General features: G+C 48.7%; 2 protein-coding genes across 7 annotated transcripts in view; one reads left to right on the forward strand and one right to left on the reverse strand.

Moving 5' to 3' along the window:
• TPCN1 (two pore segment channel 1) overlaps positions 1–545 on the reverse strand; it is a 60,354-nt gene extending 59,809 nt beyond the window's left edge. The window contains exon 1 of one of the 2 annotated variants that reach the window (XM_008534515.2): positions 339–545. The gene's annotated coding sequence lies outside the window, so the exon portion shown is untranslated. The remainder of the gene's footprint in view (positions 1–338) is intronic. The other variant, XM_070628828.1, reaches the window with a different exon arrangement.
• Positions 341–27,206, forward strand: IQCD (IQ motif containing D). Of its 5 annotated transcripts, none has more exons than XM_070628833.1 (6): positions 671–955; positions 14,465–14,575; positions 20,222–21,044; positions 23,701–23,934; positions 25,096–25,167; positions 26,686–27,206. In XM_070628833.1, the coding sequence occupies exons 3-6, from the start codon at positions 20,316–20,318 to the stop codon at positions 27,034–27,036; spliced, it is 1,386 nt and encodes a 461-aa protein (XP_070484934.1). In that variant the 5' UTR covers positions 671–955; positions 14,465–14,575; positions 20,222–20,315; the 3' UTR covers positions 27,037–27,206. The 5 variants fall into 5 exon arrangements, with proteins under 5 accessions (XP_008532741.2, XP_070484934.1, XP_070484936.1 ...); XM_070628836.1 differs by having other exon boundaries at positions 828–955; positions 25,099–25,167; XM_070628834.1 differs by having other exon boundaries at positions 905–955; positions 14,480–14,575.

Here is a 27,206-nt window from a genome sequence, read left to right on the forward strand (position 1 = left end):
TGGTGCGGTGGGTCGCCTGAGGGCGCCAGGGAGACGAGCAGACGAGGGAGGAGGGGAGGGGAGGGGAGAGAAGTGCGGGATCCGGCTCCACGTGCTCCAGCCGCGGTCTCCCGCGTGGGGGTCGCCCCGGGAAGCCGGGGGCCGAGGAGAGGGGGTGCAAAGCCCGAGCCTGGGCTGGAGGGAGACAAGCGCGGCGACGACCTCCCCGCAGCCCCTCTGGGCCCGCCCCGCCCGCCTCCCACACCCCAGCGCCCGGCCGCAGCCCCTCACTCCGCGCCCTCCGTCCTCTGACCCCTGCCCCCGCAGGCAGGCCAGCCCTCGCCCCCTCGGATTCTTACACGCGCCGCCCCAGCAACCCGGGCCGCGCCGGGGTCCGCACCACGCAGCCCAGCCCGCCGGCGCCGCCGCCACAGCCGCGAGCCCGGAGCGGTTGCAGCCGCCGCAGCCGCCGCCACTTCAGCCGCTGCCACCACGGCAGCTGCGCCAGCGCTCGCATCCGCCGCCCTACCGTCCCCCCGACTCCGCCGGCCCCGCCCCATCTCCCCTTCGCCACGGCCTATTGGCTATCTAGGCTGCCCTGGTGGGCTATGATTGGCCAAGCCTCACGTCCTTCTCCAGCTCTCGCCCTCTGGCGTTGTAGGACTCCCCGCCCGCCTCCTCGTGAAGGGGCGGGACTTAATAAGCTCCGCCCCTTCCCCCCAACCTCCCCGCCTCACTCGTTCAGCCCGACCCAGAGGGAGTCTCGAGTCTTTCAATTGGTGAAGAGCTGGAGAGACGGTGCTTCTGATTGGTCAGGCCTCAGGAGGTGCGGCGAACTGAGAGGAACAGGGAATTGAATGGTGAAAAGGAAAGTCAGTCAGTGCCGAGTCCCGCCCTCTGAGATTGGCGGGTAACCTAGCAACGCAGGTACGGCGGAGGTAACTGTGGGTAGAGAAACAAGGCGCTCTGCGAGCAGGTGAGTGACCAGCTGGGGAAGGGCTGGCGATGAGGGGGAGATGTGGCATGGGGTCTAGCCCGCTATCCTTTGGTTCCCTGAGGAATCCGTAGCCCGCCCGGCGATCCTGTCCCCGCCCCAGGACCCTGCTCCCCAGCCGCCGCCTCGGTCTGGACCTCCCTCTCGACCACCTGCAAAGACCACTGCACGTCCTCTTCGGTGTCTCCACCTCTGTTCTGCCCCTCCACGTGTTCACTTCGTGGTCCCGCTTCCTTGTCCGTAAAACGTGGATGATACCAGTCAAGTGGAGTCACATCAGAATTAACTCATTTCAAGTCAAACATAGGTGACGGGAGTGAGAGGGCGGTTTATAAGTCCCCTACCATTCTACCCAACGACCATACACATTCCAGGCTGAGCAGGCAATGAACGACGTCTCACTTGACAGAGTGTTTAAATTGAGTCATATTGATTCTACCGATTTTTGCCTTTTGTACTAACTTTAGAACTTAACTCCCATCCTTGTCCTTAAAATGTGATTTCGTTGTATATACTTAAGACAAAGGGTTTGTTGTGAGGACTGAATGAGGTGAGGCAGTGAAGAGCTTGGCATGGATCCCAGCACATAGTAAGTGCTCATTAAATAATAGCAACTTTTTTTTCTAAAACTACTCTTCCTCCTTAAAGTAGTTCCAAGAGAATTATCTCATTTCATTTCTTAAATATTCATATATTCAACAAGTATTTACTGAGTGCCTACTACTGGGTGCTGGGGTAGAGCAACTAATAAAAAACTTCATTTCTCCTCCCCATGGAGCTTGTCTAATGTGGGAGATAGTCATTAATCAAATAACAGACAGATAAATGTAAAATTAGATTTGAATGTATTTGAATGAATGAATGTGGAGAGTCACTTCCAGAATGATGGAATGAGGACATCAACAAATCCTCTCCTTGAAAAGCAATTATAGTCCATTGATTGATGAATGGATAAACAAAATGTGGTATGCATACAATAAAAAAGTATTCAACCTTTAAAAGGAATGAAATTCTGATAAATGCTAGAACATGGATGAGACTTGAAAACATAATGCCAAGTGAAATAAGCCAGACACAAAAGGATGAATATTGGATGATTCCACTTATATAAGGTACCTAGAATAGTCAAAGTCATAGAGTCAGAAAGTAGGATAGTGATTGACAGGGCCTGGGGGGAGGGGGAATGGGGAGTTAGTGTTTCGTGGATACAGAGTTTCAGTTTGGGATGGCGAAAAAGTTCTGGAGATGGATAGTGGTGATGGTTACACATAGTGTGACTGGAACAATTTTAATGCTACTGAACCGTACACTTAAAAATGGTTACAAGTTTCCCAACTTTATGTTACGTATATTTTACCGCAATAAAAAAAAGCAACTATAAAGGTGGACAAAACTATCTAGTGCTATATTAGCACTCTGAAAACCAACCAAAGGCATACAACAAACTGAGAGTGTTTATTCGTGAAAACTACGGAACTTTAAGTTTGTGGTGTCCCTACCTGGGGCTGACCAATTGGGTACTTACCAATTTCCCCACCCTTCGTTCTATTGGTATGATAGTTCAACCAGGACAAGTAACCCATGAAAACCAATAGCTTCACTGTCACTGTCTGATGGGGCTCACTCGATTTGGAGCATTGTTGGCTAAAGTGATAATCTTGGTGGCAAGAGAAGAGGGAAGACCAGCAGCTCCAGGAGTCCACAGTTGCAATCCTATTTGGGGCCAATAGTGGACTTAGAATTCTGGGAAGTGAGGGAGCCGTAGATAAGCTATCTACATATTCTGGTTGGCCAGGGGTTATGCACATGTGTAGCAGAGACCAGACCAGCCCCAGACACTTACACGTCCCTGGCCATTGGAGCCTGTGTAGACGAGCAGAGGAGACACGAGGGCGTCCGGCAGAAACTAAAAGTCAAGGCAGACTGGAAAATGACCTGAACAAGGACTGCACTCGCCAGCAGACATCGGAAGCCTTATTGGCTCAAAGTGTTTGAGCACAACCCCTGACCAATTTTTGGCTGAATTCTAAGTTGTGCAGACACAGGGGTGACCCCTAGGAAGCCAGGTTTAAAAATAAAAATAAGATGGGCAGGCCCTGTGGCATAGTGATTAAGTTCACGTGCTCTGCTTCAGCAGCCCAGGGTTCACCAATTTGGATCCCAGGTGTGGACCTACAAGCTGCTCATCAAGCCATGCTGTGGCAGGCATCTCACCCATAAAGTAGAGGCAGATGGGCACGGATGTTAGCTCAGGGCCAATCTTCCTCAAAACAATAAAATAAAATAAAAAATAAGAAAAAAAGTTGAGCAGAGACATCTGTAGCTGCACATGGTGGAGGAGACCAACTTGACAGATTTAGTAACTTACCAAACGGGACGTAACTTACCAAACACCCAAGGAAAACAGTAAGAAGAACAACAATCATTAGGAGGAAAAAAATCAGAACACAGAGTTGCTACAAATGTTATCTAAGATTTCCAGTATTCAACAAAAATTGTGAGATGTGCAAAGAAACAAGGACATGTAAATATATTCAGGAAAAAAAGCAGTCAATAGAAACTGTCTCTGTGTGTCCCCAGATGTTGGCTTTAGCAGACAAAGACTTCAAAGAAGCTATTATAAATGTGTTCAAAGAACTAAAGGAAACCATGTTTACAGAATTTAAAAATGGTAGGCTAACAATGACTTATCAAATAGAAAATATTTAGTATTATTCTAAAATAGATTGTGATCATTAAGATGCACATTATAATCCCTAAATCAACCACTAAGAAAATAACTCAAAAAAATAGTTTAAAGATCAACAAAGGAGTCAAAATAGTGGGCTAAAATATATTTAATACTATAAAAGACAGTAAAGAAGTAACAGGGGAACAAAAAAAGACACGAGATGAGAAAAATAAACAACAATAGCAAAATGGCAGACGTAAATCCAACCATATGAATAATTTTATGTGAGTTATTAAATGTAAATGGAAAAAAACACTTCAAGCAGAAGGCAGAGATCGTCAGACTGGATAAAAAAAGTGAGACCCAACTGTATGCTGGCTATAAGAGATGCCTTAGATTCAAAGACACAAATAGGTTGAAAGTAAAAAATTGAGGGGCCTGTCCCATGGCATAGTGGTTAATTTCAGTGCACTCCACTTCAGCTGCCTGGGTTTGCTGGTTCGGATCCTGGGTGCAGACCTACACCACTCTTCAGCCATGCTGTGGTGGTGACCCACATATAAAGTGGCGGAAGATTGGCACAGGTGTTAGCTCAGGGCTAATCTTGCTCAGCAAAAAAAAAAAGAAGAGGAAGAAGAAAGTGAAAAATTGGAATCCATGCAAACAGTAACCATAAGAGACCTGGAGTGGCTATGTTGCTATCAGACAAAATTTATTTTAAAACAAGAAATGTTATTAGAGCAAAGAGGGGGACATTTTATATTGAGAGGAAGGTCAGTACATCAGGAAAATGCAGCTAGACTGACCAAGAAAATAAGAGAGAAGAAACAAATTACCCAAATCAGAATTACAGAAACTAAGAGAAATATAAAGGAATATTATGAACAACTTTATGCTAAAAAATAAGACAACTTAGATGAAATGGACAAATTCCTAGAAAAACTAATTATTAAAACTGACTCAAGAAGAAAGAGAAAATTTGAATAAACCTATAACAAGTAAAGAAATTGAATTAGAAATAAATAATCTTCCTTCAAAATAAAGCCCAGAGCTAGATGTCTTCACTGGTGAATTCCATCAAATACTTAAAGAAGAAATAATGCTAATCCTTCACAAACTCTTTCAGAAACAGAGGAGGGAGCACTTTCCCATTCGTTCTGTGAAGGTAGTATTACCCCTCATGCCAAAGCCAGACAAAGACATCCCATGACAAGAAAACGTCAGACTAAGGGTTAGACCAAATGTGGCCTGTCACCTGCTTTTGTAAATAAAGTTTTATTGGAACACAGACACGCCCATTGGTTTGCATATTGTCTATGACTGCTCTTGCTCTACAGCACAGGCGAGTAGTTGCATCAGAGGTTATACAGCCACAAAGCCAAAAATATTTACCCTTTGGCCCTTTACAGAAAGAATTTGCCAACTCCTGCTCCAGACCAATATCCCTCAAGAACATAGATGAAAAGTACTAGCAAACCGAATTCAGCAACGTATAAAAAGGATTAGACCATTATCAAGTGAGATTTATTCCAGAAATGCAAGAATGTGTTAACATTTGATAAACAATTAATGTAATATACTATATTAATAGAATAGGTGAAAAAAATCACAGGTCATAGCAATAGATGCTGAAAAAGCATTTGACAAGATCCAACATCCACTCCTGATAAAAACTCTCGATAGATTAGGAATAGAAGGGACTTTTCTCAACCTGATAAGCACATCTACAAACGCCCACAGTTAACACATACATACTGGTTTTCCCGAAGTTTGGGAACAAGGCGAGGATGCTCATTCTCATCACTTCTATTCCACACTTTACTGAGGCGCCGGCCCAGTGGCGCAGCGGTTAAGTTCGCACGTTCCGCTTTGGCGGCCCGGCGTTTGCCGGTTTGGATCCTGGGTACGGACATGGCACCACTTGGCAAAAGCCATGCTGTGGCAGGCATCCCATGGATAAAGTAGAGGAAGGTGGGCACGGATGTTAGCTCAGGGCCAGTCTTCCTCAGCAAAAAGAGGAGGATTGGCAGATGTTAGCTCAGGGCTAATCTTCCTCAAAAAAAAAAAAAAAAACACACTTTACTGAATGAAGGTTCTAGTCAGTGCAATGAGGGAGGAGAAAAGAAATTAAAGGTATCCAGACTGGAAAGGCAGAAGTAAAACTGTCTTTATTCACAGATGACGTCATGCTATATGTAGAAGAGCCTTAGGAATTCACAAAAAGCTCTAGGACTAATAAACGAATTTAACAAGGTCATGATATTTAAAAATCAATTGTGTTTATATACATTTTTAAATATATATGTTAGCAACAAACAGAAAATGAAATTAAGAAAATAATTCCATTCACAATAACATCAAAAAGAATAAAATACCTAGAATAAAGTTAACAAAGTGTTGCTAAGAAAAGTAAAGATCTAAATAAATGGAGAAGCATGTCATGGTTTGGAAGACTCAACACTGGTAAGATGTCAGTTCTCCCCAAATTGATCTGTAGATTCGGTACAACAGCTGTCAAAATCCCAGCAGGCATTTCTGTAGAAATTGACAAGAAGATCTCACAGTGTACGTCAATGCAAAGAACCTAGAATAACCAAAACAGTTTTCAAAAGAAAAACAAAGTTGGGATAAAATTTACACTATCCCATCTCAAAACTTCCCCTAAAGCTGCAGAATCCAGACGATGTGGCATCTCCCTAAGAATTCGCGTATAAGTCAGTGGAGCAAAACTGAGAGACAAGAAATAAACCCTTACATTTACAGTCAACTTATTTTCAACAAGAGTACCAAAACAATTCAGTGGAGAAAAGATAGTCTCTTCAACAAACTGTGCTGGTACAACTGGATGTGCCGAACAATGAACTGAGGCTCTTACCTCACACAACACACAAAAATGAACACAAAATGGGTCATAGGCCTAAATGTAAGATCTAAAACTATAAACTCTTAAAAAGACAGAAGAAAATCTTCATGATTTGGGGTTTAGCAAAGAGTTCTTAGATACGGCACCAAATTATGAGCCATAAAAGAAAAAATTGATAAACTGGACTTGATTAAAATTTTTAAAAACTGTGAGCTTCAAAAGACATTTTCACGGGGCCAACTCAGTGTGCACGTTCCGCTTCGGCGGCCCAGGGTTCGCCAGTTCAGATCCCGGGTGAGGATGTGGCACTGCTTGGCACGCCATGCTGTGGTAGGCATCCCACATATAAAGTAGAGGAAGATGGGCATGGATGTTAGCTCAGTGCCAGTCTTCCTCAGCAAAAAGAGGAGGATTGGAGGCAGATGTTAGCTCAGGGCTAATCTTCCGCAAAAAAAAAAAAAAAAAAAAGACATTTTCACAAGAAAATGAAAAGACAAGCCATAGACAAGGAGAAAATAATTGCAAATCATGTATCTAATAAAAGGCTATATCTGATAATGTATAAATAAATAACTCTTACAACTCAATAAGAAGACAAACAACCCGATTTTTAAAACCAGCAAAAGAGTTGAATAAATATTTAAAACTCAAAAAGACAGCCATTGCCAAGTATCAGTATACATATGGAGAAACTGGAACTCTCTTAGTTTGCTGGTGGGCACATAAAATGGTACAACCAATTTGAAATATTTCTTGGCAATTTCTTAAAAAGTTAAGTATAAAATTACCATGCAACTCAGCAATTCCGTTCCTAGGATTCAACCTAAGAAAAATAAAAACATATGTCCACACAAGGACATATATGAATGTTCTTAGCAGCATTATTAATAATCACCAAAAACTGGAAACAACCCAAATGTCCTTCAACAGGTGAATGGATAAACAAATTGTGATATTTCCACACAATGGGATACTAATGGAACACTATTGGAATACTATTCAGCAATAAAAAGGAACAAAATACTGATGCATGGATGAACCTCAAAAACATTATGCTGAGTCAAGTTTTCTCAACCTCGGCAATATTGACATTTCGGGCTAGATAGTTCTCGTTGTGGGGGCCGTCCTGTGTGCCGCAGGATGTTTAGCAGCATCCCTGGCCTCTACCCACTCGATGCCAGTAGCCCCCTCTCCCACTGTAACAACCAAATATAGCTCCAAATTATTGTCAGTGTCTCCTGTCAAAGTTGCCCCTTTGCTTGAAAACCAGTGTGCTAACCAAAAAGTCAGATGCAAGAGATTGCGTATTGTATGAATCCATTTCTGTGCCTTCATTTAGGTGATTTATCCAGGAAAGTTAAATGTGGTAGGAACAGAAATTGTTTGCAAATTAGCTCATGGGAATCCTGGACAGTGAGGGAAATTTTGTGCTGAAGTGGCATGACTTTATACACTTACGAAAAAGTCATTTGGGTTGTACACTTACAGTGGGTGAATTTTACGGTGTGTAGATTATACCTCAGTAGAGCTGTGGGGAACATAATTACACCTGTGATAAGTACCATGCACTTAGTCCCCGACGGCTCTCACATTCCTGTGTCTCCTTTCCGGGTCTTTCTTGACTTCTACTCCGGATGTCCAATCACTGCCGCACATCTCTCGTCGCTGTCCCACCCAGGCAGCTGCTGGTCTGTGCAGTGCCTTGGTGTGACATAGGAAGGGGCGCCCCTCTGGGCACGCGCAGCCCCGTAGTTTCAAGACTTGGTAAATGGATAGCATGTTCTAGCATCAATAGACTCCCCAACCCATCAGCCCCTCTTCTCTTCCAGTCTTCACCTTTTGGGTGAATACCACAAGGATCCAAACAGTAACCTGAGCCAGAACCCTGGGCATCATCCTTAACTCTTCCCTCCCCTTCATTCCCCACATCCAATCCTTTGCCTCCTCCCATTCCTTCTACCGTCTCAGTATTTCTGGAGCCTGTCCACTGCCTTGTACCCAGATGAGGCCACCCTGGCCTCTTCCCTGGACAATGTGACAGCCTTCCTAACCTGATCCTCTTGCCATCTCGCACCTGCCAACCCTTTGGCCACAATTTCCCCGCTGCAGATCTGGTCTTGTCACGCACTCCCTGCTTAAGACACCTCCCGGAGCCTTCGATTCCTCCTCGGAAGCAATGAGGGAAGCTGCCGAGGCTGCATGAGCTAACCCATCAACTCAGGGCGACTGCTTTGCTCCCTGGTCCCCCTGGAGGGAGATCGAGAGGAAGTGAGACTCATAACCAACCGGATAACCAGGGCAAGTAGGGGAAATGGTGGGAAAGTCAGGAGAGAAGGGTGAGTTCTGAGGTCACTGCTCATGCCTTGTCTGAATGTAAAAAGGTTGTTAGTAGCATCTGCCCCGAGACCGCACCCTCCGCCTGGAAAGCCTGAAACAGCCTTTGGACAGCAGCTGGATGTCATAGCATCAGTGTCCCTCCCTTGGCTGGACAGGCTGCCCAGGGCATCCCAGACGGAGCTGTGCCCTGCCTCTGGGCGAGGCAGCCCTCGGGAACACATTCCAGACAGACGTGCTCAGATGTCAAGCCCGGGGTTTTAGCTTGGGCTTTGCACTCAGCTTACGCTGAAAAGCTGAATTAAAGGGTTGGTCTTCCCTGCCTGCTCGATGGCTAATTCCTCCCCGCACCCCCTTTCTCCCTGGGAGAGCTCAGGGTGCTGAGGCCGATGCACCCCCTGATTTAGGCCTCGACGTATAATAATCTCTCCCCTTTGAAGAGGGGTTTAACTCTCCAAAGGGCTTTCCCACCGATTGAGTCATCCGTCCTCCACCCAGCTCCCTTTTGATGTGGCCAGGACAGGTGCCAGATCCCCAGGTGCCAGGGAGCTGAGGGATTTCCCAGGCGTATTCCAAGAGCCCCAGGCAGGGCAGAGTCATGCACCCGGGTCTCCCGACACCCAGCTGGTGCCTCTCATCCTGATTCTGTAACTGATGGTGGCCTTAGATGGCACAGAGGTCAGCCTGTCGAGCGCCGCTGGGCTAGACTCGGACTAGCCTTCCTATGAACCTGGATGGAGCGCTGGCCTTAGGATGGGCACGCGGGAGGCGTATGGGCGTGCAAGCCCCCTGTGGCCTAGAACAGCGGTTCTCAGCCACGGGCATCTGCCCTCCCCAGCAGGGACATGTGGCAATGTCTCGAGACATTTTGTTTCCAACTGGTCAGAAGAGGTGATGGAAGAAAGGTGCAATGGCATCGAGTGGGTGGAGGCCGGGGTGCTGCTACACGTCCTACGACACACAGGACAGCCCCCCAGCAGAGAACCATCTGACCCAACATGTCACTAGTGCAGAGACTGAGAAACTCTTTCTACTGGTATTTTCATACAGGACAAATGCTACACACACACTAAACACACACATGCACACACACCCCTTTTCCCTGGAACTGAAAACAAAAGTGAATAAAAATCGAGATCATTTGAAACACAGAGAATCAGGGAAAAGCATCTCCTTGATCTCAGCTCGCAAATAATGGCAGTTTATGTCCTTCACCGATAAAATCCCTTTAACTTGGGGTCTTTCAAACACAGCTTGTTTCTTTAGCCACAGACCAGACAAAGAAATACATTTTCCTTCTGGCCCCAGCACACAAGTGTTTAATTACGAGTGAATACTTACTACATGCAACACACATTAATATTTTCTATTCTCTTTCATTTATTTTTAATGGGCGAGTTGATTTCACTCTCTAAAGGGACACAGCTCTTGGTTTAAAAAAGACACTTCTTCCACATAATCTGTCAGTCAGGAAAAGCCAGTGTTTTGCATTTTATAAGGTTATGATTTAAATATATTTTTTTAAGTAGAGGAAGTTTATTTTAGAAGAATCTAAATTCACTGCTGGGAACTTCTTCCTTCTGTCTGAAAGACCAAAGCGATCCCCTTGGCAGTGGGATGTAACCAGAAATAAACACCCCCAAAGCTACGCTGTAACCGAAAGAGGAATTAAGAATCGTCATGAAATAATTTGTAAGGAGCAGGAAGCTGAAAAATGGCAAGTAGTTTGCGGGATCTCTGTCCTCCTCCACCATGAACAGAAAAGCATGAATGATATAGAAACCAGCAAAACGTAAAACAGATATAGTAAAAAGGAGTAAACAGTGCTTCCGTTTTGGCTCTTTATAAACCCTTCTGCACAAAAACATATACACTATTTTGAGGAAAATCACATCTTGTATTTTAAGAAGGATCCAAATGTTAAGATGAAATTATATCATTTTTGAAGTTGTAATAAAAGCTAAACATCATTGAGCCAGCGCTTCATTTCATACTCCCGGCAATTGTGTCCAGTTTGTGTTACATTACTGTCCCCACTTCACAGATGAGGAAGCCAAAGCTCAGAGACGTTGATCGACTTGCCTAGAGCCACACAGTGAGGAAGTGGTGATCCGCTGGCATTGGACTCCGGGTTTGTCTGACGCCGGAACCCACAGACTTAGTCACCGTGCAGTAGGCTCTTGTTTTTCTTTTCCACTTCAGAGATGAGGGCCCAGAAAGTCCAGTGGATTTGCCCAGGGCTATAGTTGTGGCCAGTGGCGGGTAGTGAGCTGTTCATTGTAACCGGCAGCTTAGATATCTGTCCCCAGGAGCACATTCTCTCCCAACCTCAGTCGCTACCCAGTGTCCTCTGTCTCCAAAGCACTGGATAAACTGGAGCCTGCGGCCTCAGAGCCATCACCGCAGATGAGGTCCCGTCTGTTAATGCCTCCGGCCTTCTCTGCAATGGCTCCAGCCTGGGAATCTTTTGCAAACCAAATACAATCCACAAAACATGGGTTCGCAAAAAGGACAAGAGAGGATTGAGTGATAGTCCAAAAGTGGTGATAGAAAAAACCCAACTAAACTATGAAAAAGAAAACACAAATTTGATTTAAATCTTTTATTTTAAAATTCCAAGCCACAGGGATGGGAAACAACACATAGGCCAAATCTTGGCCCCCAGTTTTCGCTATTAAAATATGGCATTATTTTCTGGTTCTAACTCAGGACATAACATATTTTGTGAAATAACATTATCCTGTTATGCCAGCATCTCCCTGGGGGAAACAGGCCTCTTGGTAAAGCTGGCTTTGCCATCTCTTGGTTTGTTCAACAGTGATTCATCAAGCTCCCACTGTGCGATAGTGGCTAGGACAGTAGTCTTCATCATGAATTTTCTGCCCCTTTCCAGCCCCGCACTTTCCCCATGCTAGACTTGGAAGGCTGAAATTAAGCCTATAAATTTCTCCTGAAGAAAGCCAGATGTGTGGTTCACAGGCCAGTGGGATCTTCCTGAGGCCAAAAGGAAAATTCCTACCACTTCAAAGGCAAAACCTCTGCCTATTAACCAAGCAAGTAGGTGGTGGAATCGGAACTAAGCGACCAGGACTCCCATACCCACCAAGGACGGCTTTGAGTCCTAAGAACATCGGGGAAGGAGGAAGCAGACAGTGTTAGGGCCTGGAGGCATGGGTGCGTGGGAATCAGACCTCTCAGAAACATGACGGGACCATCAAAAGGACATGAAATCAGCTATGCAAATTGTGCAGTCCACAACATGGCTTTATTCAATTTGCAATCACGTAGAAATTGCAACTTTTTCACTAGGGTAGAAAATAAAGATCATGAGCTCCATCTCTTGTGAAAATTTCTCTCTGCCATCTCTACCTCCAAGTGTATTTTCCACTCTCCACCATTCGTTCTTAGCTCTCTCACAACTAAGCTGAAAACAGCATTTTTTGTCAAGTCATGAGAAGTACCAAGAATGGAGCTAGGCAGGCACAGAGTATCAACTGGAGCTAAGAATCAGTGAAGAAATACTTAAATTGCCTAGGAACACATGTGCTGTGAATTTTCAGTGGAAGGCTGGTACCAAAGGAGAATGTGTTTAGTTGGTTTTGTTCATTCAGCCATATCTGGTTTGAGACAGATCGTGGCTCTAAATAAACTTCAGCCCCGTGGTGAGAAGTCTGTGCTGAAGAATGTTTTAAAAAGTCTTTTTTAATTCCAGTTACATCAATGAGAAAGCCTCAGTTTGATGTTATAAGTCTTTTGTATATTAACCTTATATCCTGCAACTTTGCTATAATTGATTACTAATTCCAGGAGTATTTTTGTTGATTCTTTGGGATTTTCTGCATAAACAATTTTGTCATCTGTAAACAAAGATAGTTTGATTTCTTCCTTCTCAATCTGTATACGTTTTATTTCCTTTTCCTGTCTCATCGCATCAGCTGTGACCTCTGCTACAATGTGGAACAGGAGTGGTGAGAGGGGACATCCTGGCCTTACTCCTCATCTTAGAGGGGAGACGTCTAGTTTCTCACAATTAAGTATGGTGGTAGCTGCAGGTTCTTTTGTAGATGCTCTTTATTAAGGAAGTTCCACCCTATTCCTTGTTTGCTGAGAGGCTTTTTTAAAAAGTCGTGAATAGGTGCTGGATTTTGTCAAAAATGAATGGGTATTTGGATTTTTTCTGCATCTAGTGATATGATCATATGACTTTCCTTCTTGTTGGTGTGATGGATTATATTAATTGATTTTTGAATGCTGAACCAGCCTTGCAGACCCAGAATAAATCCACGTCGGTCATGGTATATAATTCCTTTTATAGATTGTTAGATTCAATTTGCAAATATGTTCTTGAGGATTTTTGCATCTATGCTCCTGAGAAATATTGGTCTGTAGTTTTCCTTTCTTGTAATGTCTTTGTCTGTTTTGGTATTAGAGTAGTGCTAACCTGATAGAACCAGCTGGGAAGTATTCCTTCTGCTTCTATTTTCTGGAAGAGATTGTAGAGAATTGGTATAATTTGTTCCTTAAATTTTTGGTAGAATTTACCAGTGAAATAATCTAGGCCTGGTGCTTTCTGTTTTGGAAGGTTATTCAGTATTGATTCAACTTTCTTTAGTAGATATAGGCCCATTAGAGTTCTCTATTCCTCCTTGTGTGAGTTTTGGTAGCTTGTGTCTTTCAAGGAATTGGGCCATTTCATATAGGTTATCAAATGTGTGGCCATAGAGTTGTCCATAATATTCCTTTATTGTCTTTAACGTCCGTGGGGCCAGTAGTGATGGCCCCTTCCTGACATGAGTAATTTGTCTCCTCTCTCTTTCTGTTAGTATGTCTATAGCATCTCCCTACCACTTGCTAATCTTGCCTTTTAACAGCAGAGATCTGGTCTCAGACTCATCTTTCCTGGGTAACAGTATCTAGCTAGAATGAAATAATATCAGGATGTAGACATTGTTACCTTCTGCTTAAGGAAAGCGATACAGATTTTTCCAGTTACAGTGCAGACATAAAGTTCCCTTTTTAATGAAAAGTCCTTAAGAATCAAAGTATACCTAAAGGAAAAAAATCTGAGTCAATAATAGTACAGCCTGGCCTTTAGCTTTGGCAGAAATGACAAAGATGGCTCGCAAGTGCCAGAGACTTGGGCAATGCTGAGTCAGAACTGACCCTCTCGAGGCTCCTTCCTGGCCCGTCAGCTCTGCCCCTGTGGGCTGGCATCACGCTGCCAGTGACCTCTGAGTCGTGATCACTTATGACGTGGGTCTTGGTAATCCGCTGGTAATACGTTCCAAAGTATGTGAATGCTTGACTCAAAGATATAAAAATCAATGAGAGATGATTCAAAGCTTACCCTAAATAATTCACTCACTCTCACTTCTATTCTGATAAGCTTTCTGAAGTGAGGAGAAAGGGATGGAGTGACAGCTCCATTGTTGCAGGCTGTGACTAATCCTGGTGCGCCTGTAGGAACACGACACCAGCAGGAATGGTGTGTGACAGCAGAAAGAAAGGCAGGTCCAGTCTGGTATATATATGCTCATAGATGTAATGACAAATATGAATATTTGTATTTGTAGCTGTTGAGTGGATTGAATGCTCTAAGAACTGGAACACATCTATTCCCCAGGTCTCTCCTTGACAGGGTTCATTGAAACTGGACCAGCAAAGAATCATTGCATTCTGTCCACCTTAGAAGTCAAGCTGAAGATGGAGAGACTGGACAGAGCGGTGGTTGCAGGTATGGACTCTCACGACAGACCACCTGGGCTGCCATCCTGGTCTGTCACTTACTAGCTATGAACCAAGACAGGCATCGAACCTCCCTCTGCCTCCCTTTCCTCGTCTGTGACATGGAGGCAGTAAAAGCACCGACCTCAGAAGGCTGTTGTGAGGAATAAACGAATTAATTCGTGTAGAGCATTTAGAACGGCATTTAGCACGTAGAAATTCTCAAGGGTTAGCTAACATTAAAATGGCATCTCTTAAAATGAGCTGCCCCCCTGCACATACTCCAGGTTTTTTAACACCCTCTGACTTCACTTCCCAGTGTTGGGTTTGCGGGGTAGTTATCAGGATTGGGTTTTCTCCCCAGGGGGAAAAAATATAATTTACCTCAAACCTTTTTTTTTTTAAAGTGTTCTGAAAGAGAAAGTAATAAAATATCCAGCAAGCCCATCTGAATGAAGACAGGGTCTAATTTGCATGATAAAGATATATTTCCATTTATAAAATTCATCAGCAGAATTAATGGCAAATAACGGGAAGATCCAGTTCAAGTTCCCCATCCATTACCCATCTTGCCTCACTCTCGGGGCAGGAATTTTTAAAGGAGAGGCTTAAGTTGGAAATGATTTAAATATTAAGGTTGGTGGCATTAAAAAGGACGTGAAATGATCATATTAGAATTTAAGGAAAAGAGATTGTCCCGTGATTTTTGTCCTCAAGAGTCGGATGCATGTGCCCCGATTCTAGTTCCGCCGGCTTTTTCTTGTTCACCCAAATGAGCTGTCAGGAAGTGATGAGCGTCATTATAATCAAAGAAAACAAGTTTGCCCTTTAAAGCAAAAGAGGTAATCTGGCTGAAAGCAAATTGGAAACATCTCATATAACGTTGTGCTTCAAGCCGCCACCTCTGAAGAATTCAGGCATTTTGATTTATGCCTGAGAGCTTTGGGGGACAATGGGGAGAAGCGTGTTCATTAAACATTGTTCACATTCAGCCTGCGGCCGTGGGGCAAAGATCCTTCATCCTCAGAGAGGCTGCGGAAGCTCCGTGCCCGTCCCTAAAGCACTATTTTCAGGAGAAGCCTTAAAGGAACTCAGGAGATTGATGGGAGCAGGAAGTGGGTTCAGTCAGACAGATGCAAGATGCTGCCCTTCTCGCCTCAGTGGCAGCTCCCAGGGGCTTCTAATTTCGGATCCGTCTTGCCTGGCTGAGGACCAGAGCATCCTGAGCACCTGCCCTGGCCGCCCTTCCCCCTTGTTCGTAGTCACTCTAGATGTTTCTTTGCTTCCCTCCTCTTCTCTCTGTTTCCTCTTGGGTTTGGTGAACTGAAGATAACTTTAGTGGTGTCAGCTTTCTCTTGCCTCTCCCTCGCTTTTGTATCTCCATCCCCAAGGTCTCCCAGGAGCCCCCCGGTCTCGCGTTGTCAGTTGCCTAGAATATTTTGTCACCTAGGGTTCTCCGATTGCAAGCAACAGAAACGGATGCTGACTAAGCAACATGGTGAAGGAAAAGCTGAAGGACTGAGCCTCGGAAGCACAGCAGCCAAGGCAGCTCTGGGGATCTTGGTAGCAGCATCTCCAGGAGCTGGCCACTGGCACGAATCAGCTCCCACCACTTCCCCCCCATGAGTCCCTCTTCAGGATTCCTAGGAGGCAGAGTGCAGGGGTCTTTTTTTTCTTTTTTTCTTTTTTTTTTTTTTGCTGAGGAAGATTCACCCTGAGTTAACATCTGTGCCAATCTTCCTCTGTTTCGTATGTGAGCCACCACCAAGACATGGCCACTGACAAGTGGTGCAGGTTCAGGCCCGGGAACTGAACCCATGCCACTGAAGTGGAGCGCACCAAACTTAACCACTAGGTCACTGGGGCTGCCCGAGAGCTGGGTTCTTCGATGGGCGAGCCCACTAAGGCTACACATGGTGGGAGAGAGGATGAGTTCCTCCAAGGACAACTGTCTGACATCACAATATGTGTGTGGCACAATATGTGGTGCCATCACTGACAAAGAGAAAATGGATCACGGGAAGGCGAGGATCCTTGTCCACTGTCTGCTCCAGTTATGGCGGCTGGAGCTCAACGAGTTTAAAGCTGAGCTCTTTGTCCCCCATTCCAGACTTCTCCCAATTCCCCTAGTTCCGCAAGGCCACCCCCTTGTCTCCCACTCACCCAGACTCAGCACTCTCTCTCACTCATCCAGTCCTGATGATTGTTTCTTCCAAACATCTCTCACACCCGCAGAGTAGGAAAACCCAACGGGCGCCGGGAGCCCATAAGCCGCCCAGCGGATCTCTCCCCAGGAGGCTGCTCCGTTTTTTTCAGTGCTGGGTATGGAAACAGTGCAGTGATCAAAACAGATAAAGCATCTTCCTACCTTCCTACCTTCATTGGGGCTTACTTTTTAGGGGAGGGGGAAAGACAAACGATAAACAAACAGGCCCATGTAGAGATGTCTGATGTGATGCTGCACCTGGAGAAAAAGGAGCCAGGATGAGAGGGAGGGACAGGCAGGAGGAGAGGGTTTATACTTTGTGAAGGTGTCAGGAAAGCACTCACTGCTACGCTGATATCTGAGCAGAGAAGGAAGCAAGGGAGCAGCTTTGCAGATACTTAGAGGAATGTTCCGGATGGGGGAGACAGCATGTGCAAAGGCCCTGTCTGAAGTCGGAGCACGTTTGACACAATCGAGGAACAGCAAAAAGATGAATTTAGGTGCAGAAGAGTGAGTGGTAGCAGTGGCCAGATTGTGTAGGGCCTTCTAGCTCATTGTAAGGACTCCGGCTTATATTCTGGGTGAGGTGGGAAGCATTGTAAGTGGTGGTGTGCTGGTAACAACTGGTTTGGAGGGGAGGGGTGCTGATTTGTGGTATTTGCCAATTTCCATTGCATAAATACTCCCACCATGGCTGATTTCAAGCTACCAATGGTTTAACAACCAGCTCACAGACATCTTACAATCTTAACAATCAACTGTTGTGAGCTGGGTTTTGAGCAGAGAAGTGAAAGGATCTGACGTTTTAAAACGATCCCTTTGGCTGCTGTGATAAGAGACTGTGGGGCAGAAGGGCAGAAGCAGGGTGACCAGTGAAGAGGTTATCACAGTCATCTGGGTGAGAGATAATGGACACTTGGAAGGCCCAGTGGCTCAATGACATCAGGGGCAGCATTCCTGTAACTCTCTTAACTTTTTCTTCTTGTTCACAAAATGGCTGCCATTGCTCCAGCATTAAGCCCAAATTCAGGGAATGGAGGTGAAGCCAACAATGTCTTTCTTTCTGCATCAAGAAGTTATCCAGTTTCCCAGAACCCCTAGAAAACTTCTCTATTTCATTGTCTTGAACTGTGTTTATAGCCACCCCTAGCTGTAAAGGAGTCTGAGAAGGTAAGCATTAAGTATTTCCAGCCTCTACAGTATAAGCAAGCAAGAGGGAACAGAGTTAGGACAGTTGCCACAAAGGGGTGTGGCCTTATGAGAACCTTATGAGAGTTTGACCCAGCCTGGAAGCCCAGGAAAGAGTTGCCTGAGGAAGGGACACTTGAACTAAGGTCTGAGTATAAGGAGTTAACTTGACAAGGAGGAAAGAGAACAGTGTTTCAGGAAGAAGAAACAGTGTGTGCAAAGGCCCTGAGGTGGAAGGTTTATAAAATCCCAAGGTTTGTAATATCCTTGCTGCCACCAGCCCTTTCTCTCTAAATCATCCATTATGATAGGTCTTTCTAAAAAATCTGATTTTCTGCTGTTACACTTTTCCTGATCCCAATCTCCTGTAAGATAAACTCCAAAGTCCCCACTCTGGGGTTGAAGGTTGGTCATCATCTCGACCTATTGTGTGACTACACCTTTGTCCCCTTCCTTCCACAGCTGCTGAGCCTTCGTGTGTGCGTGTTTCATATCTCAGACCAGGTTATAAACTCTGAGAGGACAGGGACCAGCCCTTGCATCTCTTTTATATCCCCAGGGGTTCAATAAATACCCGGACAGATGACCCCAGGGGTGAGCTTTATCGCAGGGAGCGGGAGCAGGTGGAAGCAGACCAGTTACGAAGCTCTTTAATCATCCAGGGAGAGAGTGCAAGGTCATAACTCTGGCAGAGAGGCTGTTGAGGGGGAACGGCCTGGGAGCTCTCGAGGAGAGAGCACTCAGAGAGAGCGGGGCGCCAGACTAGGTGTGGGGGCAAGGAAAATCGTGCGGCAGCACCCAGGTTTCCAGCCTGAGCAACTAGGCTGGCGGAATTGCCGTCACCGAGACAAGGGATAAAAAAGGAGCTGGGTGGGGTCCATCGTCCCACAGTGTGCTGAGCAGTAGGGTTCATTAGGTACATCCGGGTCTCCAGCCGGCCCGGAGACTCAGACTGGGAAGTCACCGACGTCCTGGACTTGGGATTTCAATTTTCCTGGGCTAATAATATTCATTGTTATTTATTGAGCACTCAGTGTCCAGGCCCTGTACCAGAAATTTCCTATCAGATCTGAGGGTTCCTGTCCTATGGCCGAGGCAGCCCAGCCCAGGGGGATTGGAGAACCAGCCCAGGGTCCCCCAGCAAGGATCTGAACCCGAGTGGGGCTGCTCCAAAGCTGGTATTCTTAGCCCCTGAGTCACGTAGGCAACATAAATGCTTGACTTCTGGTTGCTGCCATAAATTTTTCTGAAACAGTCTTTTAAGTAAGCCTTTTATTTTGTAGTAATTGTAGATTTACAGGAAAGTTGCAAAGATAGTACAGAACTCCCACACGCCCTTCATTCATCTCCCCCGATGTTAACGTCTTACATAACCACAATGCGTTTGTCAAAACTAGGAAATTAACATGGGTGCAATGCTCTCAACCAAACTATCGACTTGACTTGGATTTGACCAGTTTTCCTACTAATGTCCCTTTTCCGTTTCAGGATCCAATCCAGGATACAGCATTGCATTTAGTGAAACTAGTTTTTAAATATAGTATTTTGAAGTCATTGTTCATCCCCACTCCGATTTTTTAAATCCATACTTAAAAATCAGCGCATGTGTGCTGGACTGGTCCTCATCCTGTCTGCTCTCGCGCCACTGTTTGCTCTGTCCCTGTTCGGCTCTGTGTCTCAGACTGCTGACCCCTGCAGGCCACACCGCCCAGGCCCCTTGTCAGCTGGTTTCCCACTCGGTTTGGCCAGTGGGAGGCGCTGGTGTGAGATTGGACGGCGGGAGGAAGGGAGAGACCAGAGTATTTCTCCCCCGCTCTCTGCTTTGGCCTGTGTTTCCAGCAGTGGCAGCAGCTCCTCCTGGACAGGAAATGGCTGTGGTCCCAGCTTCCCCCAGGTGACCCTGATCCCCATGCTCACCACTTCCTCCTCCCGTGGTGGCTTCACCTTCCCCTGATTGCCCTCTCAGCTCTTCCATCAACAGTGTAACCCGATTTCTGTGTTTAAATACTTAGCGTGATGTCTGCATTCCTTGTTGGTCCCTGCCTGACACATGGGCCTGAGACCCGCCTCTGCAGCTGGTCCTCCTACCCTTGTGGCCCCAACCCAGTCACAAAGCTAAAAATGACTTCCAGCGAGAGGCTCTGTGTAAAGCTGCAGAGTGCCTGAGATGAACTCTCCCCGTCAAGTCAACGGCTGCTGTGGCCACACCAGCCCTACCAATGTCAGCACGGCTCTGCTAACTGCTTACCCCTTCCTTTCTAGGGTTCCTAGGGGATAATAAAAGCAGGAGACCCATCTAGTCTCCCAAAGTCTCAACCTCCCAGGGCGTACAAAGACAAGCAAGGCTGCTTATCAAATGGCTTTAGACGTCCTCACCGTGGAACCCCTCCACCAAGGCCCTGACATCAACAGAATAAGGCTGATGACAGAGCCATCCAAGAAGCCAGCCTCACCGCCAAACCTCTTGGTCCCATCTAGTACCAAACTTACCACCATCGAGGCCAAGAGGATCATGTCCGTGCTGGACGAGACCATCCACAAGGTGCAGTTGGTGACGCTGCTGTCACATGTGGCCTCCGGCGACAAGGATCTGGAGAGGATGTTGGGAGAGGGCATCATGAAGGCCGTGAGAGAGCATGAGGAGCTGTGCCAGCTCCTCCTGGACAATGTGAGTTACCTGCAGCGTAAAGAGAGGCAGGTGCAGGAGGAAGAGGAGCTGGAGGAGGAGCGGGTGCTCTGGGAGCGCCGCCTCTCCATAGAGCTGCAGAAGTCTGCCCTCCTCCCGCTGAAGAGGCAGGTCAGAGAGTCCACCAAGAACACCCTGAGACTCCTGCTCAGTAACCCCCAGGCGGCCAGCCTCCTGCAGACGCAGATGCTGGGCCGAAGAGCAGGCGCCCAGAGGCTCGTCGACAGCCTGATGGAGCTGCGGGGCTTCCTGTTTGAGAAGCTCCTCACCAGCCCCATGGAAGCCAGAGACAAGGCCCAGTTCATACAGGACATCAGGAAACAGAACAGGAGGAACCAGGAAACCATCAATGACCTTGAAAGGGAATTGGCGGCCAGCATGAAGAACAGGGACGCAGAGGTAGCGCTTCCCAGTTTTGGTCAAGTTACGGAAGGAGCCCAAGTCTTTTGGCAGTTGGGTTTTCCCTCAGTGATTTAGAGAGCTGTTTTCATTCGTTTACTCTGCAAATGTTGTTTTGAGCACTTACTCGGTGCCAGGTCTTATAAGCCCACCTGGTCCAAGCCTCATGGAGTTCATGGTGGGGAAGGTAGGTCTCAAGAGCTGATTTAATTACAGTTTTGAGAAGTACAATGAAGGGTAAGGATAGGATGCTATAAGGGCGTGTTGCAGGAGAACTGAACTTAGACAAAAAGGGTCAGGGATGTTGAAGCCAAGACATGAACAATGAGAGAAGGTGAACCAGGCAAGTGAGGTTGGGAAGAACCTTCCAGGCCAGGGGTAGGCAAACGTTTTCTGCAAAGGGCTGGATAGTAAATACTTTAGGCTTTGCAGGCCAGGCAATCTCAGTTGCAACTGCTGAACTCAGCTCTGCCATGATAGTGTCAAAGCAGCCGTAAAGGCTCTGTCAGTGAGTGGACCACGTTCCGTTAGAACCGAATTCGCAGACACGGGTGGCTGGCCAGATGTGGTACCCATGGGCCTTCCTCTGCAGACCCCTGTTCCAGGTGCAGGGGAGGGTGTTGTGTACGTAGGTCCTGAGATGGGAACAAGCTTGGCTGGTTCAGAAATGCAAAGAGTGCCAGTGAGCCAGAGGGAGGAAAGAAGGCCTGAGGGGTGGGGGAGGGAGGCAGATCAGGGAGATTAGGCCTCGGAGGCCTCGTCCTGAGGGCCAGGGGCAGGTGGGACAGGTGCAGGCTCCAGAAGAATTTTTCAGAAGGGAAATGATAACATGATCCCAGCCAAATAATAACCGTTTGGGGACACATAGTATGTATTATGCTTCACATACATATTCCCACTAAAGTCTTGCAAAGTCCCTCTGAGGTGGCGTCTAAGTGTAGGTCTGGCTGCTTTAGCAGACACTCAAAGCAATAGTGGCTTTGCCAAGATGGGAGTGTATCTCTCGCTAATGGAAAAGCTGGAGCCGGCACGGAAGCTCTGCTTCGTAAAGCGGTCAGGCTCCAGGCTCCTTCCGTCTGCCTTCTCGGCTGTCCCCACGCAGGACTTCTAACTGTGGGCCTAGATGGCTGCTCCGGCTTTCCCCATCATGGGGCCACCGGTCCAGCCAGCAGGAAGGCCAGAAGGGGCAGAGCGGGCTTGGTCCTGCCCTCTAGACGTGGGAGGTAGTATACGGTGCAGTCCATGGCAACACCCAGAGATGCTGGGAAAGGTGGTCTGTAGCTGGGGCCACGTTCCCAGCGAACATTCTGCACAGATCCCGGGGGCCAGCCGGCCAGCACTGCCACACGCACATCCATTTTCATCCCCCTGGGACAGATACAATAGCAAGGCCCTTGGAAGTCATGTGCGCCCTCCCCCGACCCCCGCCGCCCCGGGCACTAGCTCCCCCCTTCCTTATGTTCTTACTGATTTTGTCCTTGAAGGCATTCATCAGTTTGTTGATAAAAATTTGGGTGATTACTCCATTATTTGATTCGGGTCTGGCTCCCCACAAGAGGACAGGGGCTTTGTCTCTTTTGGCCCTCCATTGTGTCCCCAGTGAGCCTGGCACAGAAGGGGGTTGTAGTAACTATCAGCTGAGTGGAGAGATGACAGGCTCCTGGGTGCTCAGCCAGGGCAGGCCACTCATAGATTGGAGAGATGGCACCTAGGGACAAGGAGAGGGCCGGAGTGGCTTTGCTCGTCCCATTTGGGTGGTGGAACCAGCTTGGGGCTTCCAAGTTGGACAGATCTGGGGTCAAATTCCATTTTTGCAGACAAATTTCATCACGCCATTGGACCTCAGTTCAAAGGAGGAGGTGACACCCTGCAGGTGTGTGGGGTCCACAGGAAACTCTGAGTGCTAACAGTACCCTCTGCCCTCACAGCCTGCACCTAGAGCATGGGGCCGTGCCCACGGGATAGGCTTGCCCGAAGATGCCCCTTCCTTCCCGCTCCCTGTGTGCAGGAAGTGAGCTCAGACCCCTGCGGCCCTGCTGTGGTGACCCCTGCCCCAGGCTGCCGGCAGAAGCCATCACAGCCCCGCTGCTGCATTCAGAGTGGACTCTAGCGTTGTGATCAGCATTTGCTGCTCATTTATGAAGCAGCCCCATCCTCCTCCCCAGCTGCTGTTTGAGGACCGACTGGGGGCAGGGGACAAGCCAGGTCCCCAGGGGAGAGCCGCTGGCAATCCCTGTGGTGTACGTTTACCTCCCCCCTTCATGCATCACACCACGGGTCTCTGCCAACTGGGCACTTCCCCGGGCAGGAGGGTCGCTGCTGTCCCACACCTCTCCTGCGGGCTCCCTCCGGCCCGCCTGCACCCTTCACTCATGCCAAGAAATAGAGGGGGATGCCAAGAACATGGGCTCCGCGTTGGACAGAACTGGCTTCAAATCCTGCCTCGGGTGCACAAGCCCAGACAGGCGACTTGACCCCCTTGGGCCTCAGTTTCCTCGTCAGTAGTCAGGCTGTCCCTGTCTCCCTCAGGGGGTGGGGGTAGGTTTGGGGGCGGCAAGGCCTCAGGGAGCCTGGCCCGCCCCGAGGGCGCGTGCAGTGAAGGCTGGTTCCTCGGAGGCCATGTGGGTATTAGTGCAGCTCTGCTCTCCCGGCGCAGGTGGAGAAGGAGAACTTTGTGATCCAAGAACTGAAAAACCACCTGCAGCAGGTGCTCAGGTTCTCGGACAGCAGCCTGCTGCGCACCAAGCAGGAGGCGGAGAAGCAGCAGAAGGCGGACTTCCGGGCCTCGCAGGCCAGGGTGGCCAAGATCCAGCAGGAGCTGCTGCTGCTGCGCTCGCAGTTCCACAGCCTGGTCATGGAGAACCGGGAGGCGGAGCAGGCGCTGAGGAAGGTGCCTGGGGCAGCGGGAGGACAGGGACAATGGAGCCGCCAGGGCAGGGGAGGGGGCGGAGGGAGGTTCAGTCCACGGCAGGCCTGCTCCAGCACCCAGGGAAACGTCCCCGAGGAGGAGGGCGCGGGACCATCCAAAGGCCCAGCTGCGTGCACACGTCCCAGCGGGCGAGTCCTGGGGGCTCACAGGCGCCCTGCAGCCAGCCCAGCCACGCGCCCAGAAACCCTTGCTCTGTAGGACTAGGGAGCTGATTGTGTTTTAATTGAGGTGAAATTCACATAACATAAAATTAACCGTTTGAAACTGAACAATTCAGTGGCATTTAGCACATTCACAATACTGTGCAACCACCACCTCTGTCTAATTCCAGAACATTCTCATCACCTCGACATGAAACCCTGCACCCATCAAGCAGTTTCTCCCCCCAGTCTTTCCCTCCTCCCCAAGCCCCTGGCACCCACGAATCTACCTTCTGTCTCAACGGATTTGCCTGTTCTGGACACGTCGTGTAAATGGAATCACACAACACGTGGCCTTTGTGACTGGCTTCCTTCACTTGGCATCACGTTTTCAGGGGTCATCCTTGTAGCCTTTACTTGCACTTCATTCCTTTTTATGGCTGAATGACACTCCATGGTATGGATGGGAGCTGATCTTTTAAAAACAAACTTAGATCACGTCCCTCCACTGCATCTGAATCCACCAGCGGCTTCCCGTCTCCCTCACGCCAGCATCCAAGCTCCTTCCCTGGAGACAGGGCTTCTCACTCGCACCTCACGGGGACCACGCTCCTCCTTGGCCACTTCTTTCCAGCCACACTGGCTCGATTTCTGTTCTTTAAACACTGCAAGCTTGTTCCCGCCTCAGGGACCTTGGCACCGGCTGCTCCCTCCATGTAGAATATTCTGGAGCCAGATTGCTGGCTTCATGTCCAGGCTTACTGCCTATCGGCTCTGTGATGGTGGGCAAGTGAGCAAGCACATCCGATCCTCAGTTTCCTCACCGGGGAAACGGGGGAGAACCAACCTCGTGTGGATTCGGTCGGCGAGGCGTGTACAGGAGCCTCCCCGCCGCCCCCCGGGCCTGCTGATGCAGAGAATGCTCAGTGCTGTTTATGGTTGATATTAGTCCATCGAACACTGACTAACTGAATTTTTTTAGAAGAAATATAAAGTGGAGACGGAAATCGAGAACTGGATCCAGAAATATGACATGGATATGGGCGAGAAGCAGGTATTTGTAGCTGCATAACTGTCTGTCCAGTGTATTTCCCAAGATCCTCTGGGAAGGGGGATGGGAGGAGAAGCTCTAGGATGGTCCATGGTCTGTGTCAAGTTCAGGGCCTCCCCAGAGAGGCTTCCCAGCCCCTTCCTCAGGCTCAAGGGTTTGTCTAGCCTAGGGCAGTGAGGGGAGAGGAAGGAGGAAGGAGCCGGAAGCTGTGAGCCACTAAGTGGCTGACACTGGGCCCCACGATCTTGGCTCCATCTAGTGTCCACATCCCATAGTCTGTCCCCTCCTCGCTCAGCTCCTGCCGCCAGGGCACATCCCCCACAGTCTCGGCACGAGCTTGCCTCCACCACTCCCTTGTCACTCGGGAAGTTCCCACTGAGTGCTTGGGGCCTCCCAGGGGCTGGGGTACATCAGGGAAGAGGGCCCCACTGTCATCTGAAGGTTCTCCTCTAGCGCCACTCACCAGCTGTGTGACCTTAGGCAAGGGACTTGACCTTTCTGAGCCCGTCTCTGCAGGTGATCAACAGGGTGAGTGATACCGGTGCTGGGACCATTGTGGGGATTCACTGAGGCCCCTTGTCACGAGAACTTGTACCCAGCACAGGAGATGGCCTGGAGGAGGTGCTCAGGGAATGGTAGCCTACAAAATGGCGTGCCCTCAAGCCCTCCCCGGGCTCTGTGATAACAGCGGTGGCCCACGGCCCCCACTTCAGGGCCGGGAAGGCCTGGCGAGCTCTGGAGGGGAGCTCAGCCTGAGTGGCCCAGTCAGCTGTGCGTTCAGAGAGGGCGAGTCCGGGCCTCACTCTGTCTCCAGGGAGGGGCGACAGGGGCAGCCTATGCCCTGTTTCTTGGGTCCTGGGGGGGTGCTGGGTTCCTTGTCTGCAGACACTGAGTCTACTCATCTCCGTGTCCTCTGGAAGCGCTTCCTTCTGGTAGACGCTTGGTACGTGTTAGTGGAAGGGGGGGAGGGAGACAGGTGTAAATTACAGCAGGAGAGACTGTAGGCAGACATAAGGAAGGACTGTGGGACTCCGTCTCCTGAGAAAGTTCTGCTCTGCGTGTCTTTGTGGCACAGACGGCGTCAGTGTCTGCAGCTGGCATTTTTTAAGTCCCTCCCATGTGCCTGGCACCACATCCAGTACATCGTGTCCATCCTGTCACTTAATTCTGGAAACAGCTCCCCCGACCCTGGGTCTGGAATTGCCCCCATGTCTCAGCTGAGGAAAAGGGAAGGCTTGAAAGGTGAAGCCCTCCAGGCTCAGCCGAGTGGGGGGTTTGAAGCCCATTGTCCCTGCCCCCTAGGCTGTGTTCTCTCCTGCTCCTGCCGTCCTTCCAGTCGGGCCCCACCCCCGAGCCAGCACAGACCCCACCACCTCTCATTCCACCCTGGCCCCGGGTGCAGGCAGGCTTGGCGTGGGGCGTCGCTGGGGCAGAGGCGCCCTTGGGAAGGGTGGGGTGCGTGCAGAGGGTGGCAGGCAGAGCTCTGTGTCTGGTGACCCCCACCCCCTGACCCCCACCCAGGACGAGTATGAGGAACTAGACTCCGTCTACAAGGAGGAGAAGGCCCAGCTGGAGGAGCTGAAGCAGAAGCACGACGTGCTGATGGAAGAGTTCAACCAGATCCGGGCGGAGCAGGAGATCAACTCCAGGAAGCGGATGGAGGCCGAGCAGGAGCTGGTGCGCATGGTGCGGGCGGCCACCGTCATCCAGGCCGTGTGGAAGGGCTACCTGGTCCGCTCCCTGCTCAGGTCCAAGAGGAGGAAGCGGAGCAAGAGCAAAGCCAAGGACAAGAAGGAGAAGGGCAAGAAGAAGGGCAAGGACAAGGACAAGGAGAAGGGCAAGGAGAAGGGCAAGGGCAAGGGCAAGAAATGAGCGCCAGACCGGCCCCCCGCCGCGGGCACTCACCACACCCCTCGCCTCCCAGAGAGCCGCCCAGGAAGCCACCAGAATGGGGAGCCCTGTGATTCGTGGCTTTAACGCTTTTTCAAAACCAAAAACCATTGTAAACCACATGCTACGAATAAACCTCACTATACGCAGGG

The sequence above is a fragment of the Equus przewalskii genome, chromosome 7 (genome assembly GCF_037783145.1).
Source record: "Equus przewalskii isolate Varuska chromosome 7, EquPr2, whole genome shotgun sequence".
Taxonomy (NCBI): Eukaryota; Metazoa; Chordata; class Mammalia; order Perissodactyla; family Equidae; genus Equus; species Equus przewalskii.

Excerpts from the sequence above, each read along its gene's own strand:
- IQCD (XM_008534519.2), top strand. The coding sequence starts at position 20,316 with ATGGCTTTAGACGTCCTCACCGTGGAACCCCTCCACCAAGGCCCTGAC. Across the intron at positions 21,045-23,700 it reads TGAAGAACAGGGACGCAGAG|GTGGAGAAGGAGAACTTTGT; the intron begins GTAGCGCTTCCC and ends CTCCCGGCGCAG. Across the intron at positions 23,935-25,095 it reads CGGAGCAGGCGCTGAGGAAG|AAGAAATATAAAGTGGAGAC; the intron begins GTGCCTGGGGCA and ends GAATTTTTTTAG.